This window comes from Atta cephalotes (genome assembly GCF_000143395.1).
Source record: "Atta cephalotes unplaced genomic scaffold scaffold00031, whole genome shotgun sequence".
Lineage (NCBI taxonomy): Eukaryota > Metazoa > Arthropoda > Insecta > Hymenoptera > Formicidae > Atta > Atta cephalotes.
This window is the reverse complement of record NW_012130095.1, coordinates 2,084,576-2,092,515: the sequence shown is the minus strand read 5'-3', so window position 1 is coordinate 2,092,515 and position 7,940 is coordinate 2,084,576. Positions and strand designations below refer to the sequence as shown.

At 32.0% G+C, this 7,940-nt stretch overlaps 2 protein-coding genes across 2 annotated transcripts in view; one reads left to right on the top strand and one right to left on the bottom strand.

The window, feature by feature from the left end:
* The window catches only part of LOC105621029 (rab3 GTPase-activating protein catalytic subunit-like), a 3,482-nt gene extending 342 nt beyond the window's left edge, over nucleotides 1-3,140 (top strand). Inside the window, exons 2-6 of the mRNA XM_012202505.1 lie at nucleotides 181-361; nucleotides 433-532; nucleotides 928-1,247; nucleotides 2,635-2,838; nucleotides 2,910-3,140. Coding sequence (XP_012057895.1) covers nucleotides 181-361; nucleotides 433-532; nucleotides 928-1,247; nucleotides 2,635-2,838; nucleotides 2,910-3,140 — 1,036 coding nt within the window. The remainder of the gene's footprint in view (nucleotides 1-180; nucleotides 362-432; nucleotides 533-927; nucleotides 1,248-2,634; nucleotides 2,839-2,909) is intronic.
* A 203-nt stretch (nucleotides 3,141-3,343) lies between these two features.
* On the bottom strand, nucleotides 3,344-7,067 carry LOC105620985 (transport and Golgi organization protein 6 homolog). The gene is made up of 8 exons (XM_012202459.1): nucleotides 7,022-7,067; nucleotides 6,660-6,759; nucleotides 6,340-6,577; nucleotides 5,735-6,259; nucleotides 4,461-5,654; nucleotides 4,187-4,391; nucleotides 3,748-3,899; nucleotides 3,344-3,670 (listed from the first exon to the last, which is right to left on the bottom strand). The coding sequence occupies exons 1-8, from the start codon at nucleotides 7,065-7,067 to the stop codon at nucleotides 3,392-3,394; spliced, it is 2,739 nt and encodes a 912-aa protein (XP_012057849.1). The 3' UTR covers nucleotides 3,344-3,391.
* Between the last annotated feature and the right edge of the window lie 873 nt (nucleotides 7,068-7,940).

Sequence of the window (7,940 nt, the reverse complement as noted above, 5' to 3'; positions counted from 1 at the left end):
ACATACGTTGAGATTTTTCTACTGGCTAATATATTTTATTTCCTAGAGAATATCGTACATAAACTACATTCAGTAATCATCACTAGTATCTTTCCAGTAGTGGAATATTAAATATTTCTATTGACGAAGTAAAGTTGAAAAGTATACAATTGTGACTTAACGGGAATTGATAATGTGTAGGTTGATTCAAACTGGAGACCCTCTTTATCTACCAATCACGCAGGATCCCGTACCGAAGACGGAGGATCAACTGGAGGAGGATGCGCAGGTAATGATGCAGCTTGGTACCGACAAATACGCCTCCGAAATGCGAGCTCGAATGATGAGCGCGTCTCTATTATCAGACATGGAGTCCTTCAAGGTATACATTATGCATTGATCCTTAACATATTTTACGAAATATACATCTATTTTCATAATAATATAACACAGGCGGCAAATCCTGGCGCAGTCCTGGAGGACTTTATTCGATGGTATTCCCCGAGGGATTGGATTGACGACGAAGGTGTTGACGAATGGGGACAAGGAAAGGGCTAGTATTTTTTTTAATATATATAAAATTCTGAAGAATATTCCAAATTCGAAATTTTATATTACCGCTATATAATTTTTATTTTAATTAAGTCGAAGACTTAAAAAATATTGTAAGTTTATCTCTCTGTATATAATCTTAGAAAAGTATTTCTGTTAAGATAGATTTTATGCCAAAGTTAATGATTTCAAAGATTGTACATTTTTAAGAACATGTATATAAGCTGAAAGATAGATTGACAAATTAAATGTTTTTTTAATGACAGATTTTTTTGTTTAATATACAATTGATTTTTCCACAACAAAAATATCTCATCAATTTTCAATTAAAATAGGAATGTAATTTTATATTTTCAATATTTATTATATTTTTTTATATCAAATGTTAAAATACAGGTCATTTGTCACCACGGATGATGATCACTGATAATCCATGGTCAACGACGTGGGCATCGGCACAGCCAGTTCCCGCACATCGGCAGAAACGACTGTTCGATGACACGCGAGAAGCGGAGAAGGCTCTGCATTATCTGTGCTCGAAGCGAATAGGCCAGGTCGCACAGCTCTTATTGCCGACTCTAACGCATGCCGCGCTCTATACCTTGAGCTTACAGAAACAGGAAGCTCTACCAAGCCTACCTGATGTAGCACAGAGCATACTCAATAAATTGCAATACGCAACGAAACCAATTCATCAAAAGCTGCAATTATATGAGGTACACTGCTATTTATTAATTCGTTCATTAATTCATTCTGCCACCCTAACAATAGCTCTAACTTATCTGATTTACTCAGGCCAATAAATCAATACTGTTGAACGCGCACACATTTCGGAAAGGTATACATTGGAAGGAATGTTGTAGTACTAATACAGAATAATAAGAAAAGTAAAAATTTATTTATCCTTTCTTTCTTGTTTCTTTTTAAAATTTAGATATATGAATTATATCTCCGTCGTATTACAGGATAAATATGGATCTTTATATTTATCTTATCAGGACCATAAGGATCTTTATATTTATCTGTATAAATATATAATGCGTAATTAATACAAATGTCAGCTTATGGATTCTCCAAATAAAATAAAAAACCAAAATAAAAACCAAAAAGGAATCTAAAAATCCAGAGCGAATGAGTCAACGTGGTAAGTCAGTAACTTAAAATTAGTTCAGTTTTAAGATTAAACTTTGCGTACTGACTACTACGCTGACTCTTATTCGCCCTGAATTTTTGGATTCTTTTTTAATTTTTTATAATTCATAACATGTATTTCGAATTATGAATTTATTCAGATAAATATAAGTGATAATAGAAAAGAAGTTAAATAATGTATAAAACAGGGAAAGATAAATAATCAGGTCACTTATTAAAATTAATAAGTTTTTCGAACTTATTAATTTTAATAAGTGACTTGATTAAGTATTTATTTTTTCCCGTAAGCGTAAACGAAATTTCTAGAAGTTTCGCTTACGGTCACTTATTAAAATTAATAACTTGTTATTAATTTTAACAAGTGACCTAATTATTTTTCCCTTTCTCTTTATATGTTTTTAACTATTTCTTTTCTATTATCGCTTATAGTTATCTGGATAAATTCATAATTTACAACACTTTATGAATTATATATTTATACAAATAGATATAAAGATCCTGATGTATAACACGACAGAAATATAATTCATACATCTCTAAATTAAAAAAAGAAGAAAGATGAAACAAATAATCAATTCTTTATCTATTTTATTATTCTGTATTAGTGCCACAGCATCCCTATTCCGATGTACTTTTCCCAAATGTGTGCGCGTTTAACATTATTAACTTATTGACTTTGCCTGAGTAAATCAGGCCGATAAATTATGGCTACTGCTAGAATGACAGAGCCACGCAAATTAATGAACAGTATTATACACTCAATATAACATCTTCATAAACAGTCATTAGACTATTTTTTATTATGATTAATCAATATTTGTCATAAATATTTATATTAAATGTGCGCGTATAAATATACTTCAAATAAAATATACATGTATAACTTATATATAAACAGGAATTTGTACAGATAGATACTTTATATAACTCTTTGAATTTCAATTTCTTTAGGAAATCACGCGTGACATCGAAAGTGTGGAAGCGTTGGTTGCTCAAGTAAACTCGTTACAGCATAAGTTAGGCGGTAATAATGACTCTAAAGAATTCACATCCTTTTTGATTCAATTGATGCGAGGAAAGGAAGTGAGCGTGCCCGACGGCTCCAGAGGAGACATCGGAGCTCGAATAACGACGATGTTTCGCGATGCTCAAAAGGTATAGGAGAGAAGGAAAAAAAAGAGAGAAAATTTACAATTTCAATATAAAATATTTTGATTTTCTTTCAGGCTGCTCATATGATGACATCCGTCAGTAATATTAATAAAGATACTATAAATGCGGAAGATAGTCGATACAAAGTTTTCCCCGAACCATCGTGCAAGGAATTCATTTTGCGAGCGATAATACCACGACCTTCGCCATCTTCCACGCCGCAGCCACAACGACTATATGTTTGTCTTAAACGAGATCACATTCGTTTAGCCGGATTCTTTTCCGAAGATACGACGTTTTTATAAGATCAAACATCATCGTCGGATTTAAGTAATTTTTATTTAAAAAATTAGTTGGATTTGTTGCAATAATGATTGTAGATCGTATCTTCGTTTTTTTTTTTTTTTATTGATCACAGTTCATTTTCCCGATATATCAGACACTTTTCGATTTTGCATTCATTCGAAGGACTGAAAGAAGGCAAGAAGAAATATATAATACAACATGATATTCTTCAATAAAAGCATTTATTCGTTTTACTGTATTTTAAATATTTTCAAGATATCCTGTTTCTGAATGTGGGTAATTCCGTGAGTAGATCTCGCATGATGCGATCAATCTCTTCAAAGGCTAATTGAACATGAAGCTGTAGCACGGGATCTTTGTCATCGCGCAAATTGCGCAATTCGCGGTACAGATCGATCATGTCACTGGTACAGCTGCTCAATAAATCTCGATCAAGACCGCGAAACAGAAGTGTTGCGACCAGGACGGCAGCACGCCGACATTCAGGTACTTTGTCTGATTTTAATATACATGTGATGCAGTAGAGAATCTGTATGGAAGCATTACGATCAAGTTTAAAAAAATTTTCTTTGATATTTGTTCTCTACGAATCTCTTATATACGTACTTCAGTGAGAACGTTTCCCAGACGATAGTTCAATACATTGCAGAGCTCTCCTAAGCAAGAGAGACCAGAGGCTCGTACCAAGGGATCCGCATCACGAATTGCGCACAAAAAACCATTAAGCAGAATATTTTTTTGAACCACGCTCATTTCACCTGCGAAATTTCACATTTTGATTATTGAATTATCTCTAACTCAAAATTTGCATCAAGTTTTATGAATCGCGCTAATCGCATTTCAATATACCCTATTTTATCGTTTCTTGGACTTGTATTTTATGTTTTCTGTCCAGCATTTTAAATAACGATAATTTATTAACAATGTATTTGTTACCTTTTAATTATGTTTCGTATAAAATGTAATTAATAAAGATAAAAAGAGGATTTATAGAAAATTTGTGCTGTATATATACGCACATAATAAAGAAAAAATATCTGTGTACCCAAGGCTTTCGTTGTTTTAACCAATATTTCTCCGAGTTTTATCCTAGTTTCGACAGTTATTTCCGATATTGCAGTACGTTTGGGCATATCAATGTATTCAAGCATTAATATTTCTATAACTTTTTCTGGAAATGCAGTTGCCAATGCGCACAGCCCATTGATAGATGCTAGATATATGAATGAATCTTCATGCTTTAAATTTTCCTGTAATCAAATACATAAGTAAAATAAACTTGTAGAAAGCAATAGCAAGCGAGCGAAAATATTAGCAACCTCGAATAAACGCAAGATGATCGCATTGCGCGCAACAGCGTAAGCATCTTTAGTCTCAATCAGTTTCGTAAGTACCACAAGACCATGCGCCTGAATAGGAAGTAATGAATCTGCGAGATCCCTTAAGGCTTGGTCAAATTTATCCGACGAACTAGACAAATCTTGATAATATTTTCTCTCTGTTCTAATTTGAGAATTATGTGTCGTGATACAAGCCACTACTTCGTTGATTAATGCTTTAAGTTGTGTTGACACATTCGAATTCTTCAAATGGTCTTCTAAAAACGTTTTAAAATCTTTGAAGAGAACGATTTCGATTGATGCATTCTTCTCAAGCAAAATCATTTTTATTAACATTAAACTGATGTACAACATCTCGCATTCGCTTTCTTCAGTTTTCTCCTGACGCTTTTTGATATACTCGTTAAATAACGACTTTATAAATGATAATAATGGTTCAGGATTTTTTATTTGTGCGTCTTGAATGATACTTGTGCTGGCTAATTGCGATAGAAGTTTATGAGCTGCTAATTGCATCGTGATGCGTTCTATTTTATCGTCTTCTGTCTCCAACATTTTGGGTTGTTCAATTTCATAATTCCATTTATTTATATTTGACAGAAATTTCAACATGTAACAAAATAAATTGGGAGACAAATCCTTAGCAATGGACACTAAGTCGAAAATAGTATCAGCTAATTTTTCATAGTCCAAATTTTTATTCAAACCAGTAATTTCGATACCACCAGTCGACGCAAATTTTGATGTTATATAGTTTCCAAATTCTACTGATTTATCATGTCCTAGAAAAGCTGAATACAACTTTTCCCGCAATGTCTCTTCTTCGAAAATTTTTAATAAAAGTCGACGTAGATCTGTTTTTAATATACAAGCACTTTCGCGGATTTTATCATATAGGCAAAATAGAGGCGTAGCAACATACAAAATAACTTTACAAGGTACATGTTTGAATTTAGAATCTTCCGTTAGAAAACATTTCGCTAGTATATTTATACACCATTCTATCTCCTTTTCAGAAAAAATTTGTGATTCTTTCATTGTTAAAGGTGCACAAATAACTTCTATAATATATTTCTGACAAATGTGTGGATTGTAATCATACAAAGATTTAATACAGCAGTTTGCTATTATTGAGCTATGTTTGAACCTGTCTGAAGAAAACATGTCTAGAATCTAAAAAAAAATTGTGATAATATTAATTTATTTTTATTTATAAAATATACTGTATATTATTTCTGTAGTCTCTTGTTTACCTGTGGACATACAGCTTTATAATATTCATCGATGTTTTTTCCATGTGTTACTGCTATCAGTCGGGAGAACGTATCTAATTTTCTCCAATCCATACCCAAATCTAAATTGTCATTATAAATTGTGGCAATCAAAGATGATACTCCATTGGGTTGCATAAGCATCTTAATTAGGTAATTTTGAGTTTCTTTACGTAACCATTTTGGTGCATTTTGCATTCCAAGAATTGTCATTAATTCCCGAAAACATATATTACGTGGGCAATTACTTAATAGCGAAATAAATTTAATGTGAAATACTTTTTGACGATTTTGCAGCCTTTGGTATTCTTCCGTTGTCATCTGAAATTCCTGATTATTTAAATTCGTAGGTTGAACTTTGTCCACTGGTTTAGCTAGTGGAGCATGAGACAATTGTAACAGAGCGGCCATTAAAAAGCCAATTCGTAAAAGTACAATTGGTCGCAAATTAAGATCATCGTAAAGTTCTAGGAGTAAGTGTGTTGAGAAACACAATCGTTCATATTTCTGAAACATGAAGCGCGTATATAATACAAATAAATAATTGTAGATAGTATTAATAATGTTTAAATTAGATAATACTTTACCTCTAAGCAATTCAAATCTTTTTCTTCGGTAATTGTTGAAGCTATGGGGCATAATTTATGTATATCTATACCTACACCAGGTAGTAGGAAAGGCTTGATTCCAATTAATATTATAAATTCCACAGCTATTTTCACAGAATGATATTGATTCACATTAAAAGATGCATCAGTATCTACATTTATATTTTCTTTCTTAATACCACGCAATATATAAGTTAATATATTAAGATATTGTTGTCTATAAATAAAACAAATATATTATTTAAATATTTCTAGTCTATATAGAATTTATTTAGTACTTCAGTAATATCAAATTATACCTCATAGACAAATTTTCGACACATTGCATATCTTTTGGCAAAAGTGGCTTTACCTTCTGAATCATTTGTATCATCTTATCATCAAAATTTGTAACCTGATCTATAAATATAGGTTTAGATTAAAAAATACGCTATGTATTAGCTGCATTCGGTTTAGGTGCTTGCATACTATAAGCTGTAATTCATTCTATTTTCCTTCCGCAAATAAATAACATGTGATAAAAACTAAAGAGAGAGAGAGAAAGTATAAAGCTCACAGCGCGTGAACAACCAAATCGAAACTGAAGTCTTAATTATTATTGTAATATTATCTTAATATTATAAATTGAATCTATTAACAAAATATATACAATCTTCCCTACCATCAGCATTGTATATCAACTTGGATAATATTTCATTGTAATCCATTTTCCTTTACACTTTTATTCAACAAAAAATCCTGTGAATTTTGTATATGCACATTTGATGTTTCTATTTCTATTCTAACATAGTGACAATGCCAGCTCCAGCTCATATCAGCTGATCTCTTTAAACTGATTCTACATTAAACTTAAGTTCTATATTCCATTGATAAGTCATGAGAAAACAATTACGCTTTGCGCAGCTTGTGATCACGTGGGTTGTAGTGAGAAGAACTCAAATGCAATTCTTAAGTTTCTTCCTTCGTGAGTTGCTATTTGCTTCTATTAATGACGTGAAGGGATAAAATGGACAGTTAGTCTACGCAAATTGGACAAAAATTCGACCAACGTAGTTTTTCTCTCCGTGGACAGAATTTATATTAAGGTATCTTTACATGAGATTGTCAAACGTCGAGTGTCAGAGCATGCGCAGTGAGGGGCAAAGGAACAGGGAACAGAGAACAGAGAATAAGAATTTCAACCTATCAGAAATTATGTATTCCCTTGTATTGTGCGGAGTCCCTGATATGTTAAATAATTTTATTGAAATGCATTGGATCTAATGTATGTACATGTATGTACATTGGATCATACATTTCAGTAGACTCAACATCTAACAAACGAGAATGGATTGAAATAGATTCAGATTTTCAGAAATACGGATTCATGAAATGAAAATACGGATTCATTAAAATAAATCCTTCTTAATCTTGCATTTTTATTCATTTAGAGGAATGGCATGGAGTATATTTCTATACTTTTCAATCTAAAAATAATATTATAGTTTGTGTGTGTGTGTGTGTGTGTGTGTGTGTGTGTGTGTGTGTGTGTGTGTGTGTGTGTGTGTGTTGTAGTACTGTAGTAATAATTAATTTAAATT

Excerpts from the sequence above, each read along its gene's own strand:
- LOC105620985 (XM_012202459.1), bottom strand. The coding sequence starts at position 7,067 with ATGGATTACAATGAAATATTATCCAAGTTGATATACAATGCTGATG. Across the intron at positions 4,392-4,460 it reads TCATCTTGCGTTTATTCGAG|GAAAATTTAAAGCATGAAGA; the intron begins GTTGCTAATATT and ends ATTTGATTACAG. Across the intron at positions 3,900-4,186 it reads TAAAACAACGAAAGCCTTGG|GTGAAATGAGCGTGGTTCAA; the intron begins GTACACAGATAT and ends GAAATTTCGCAG.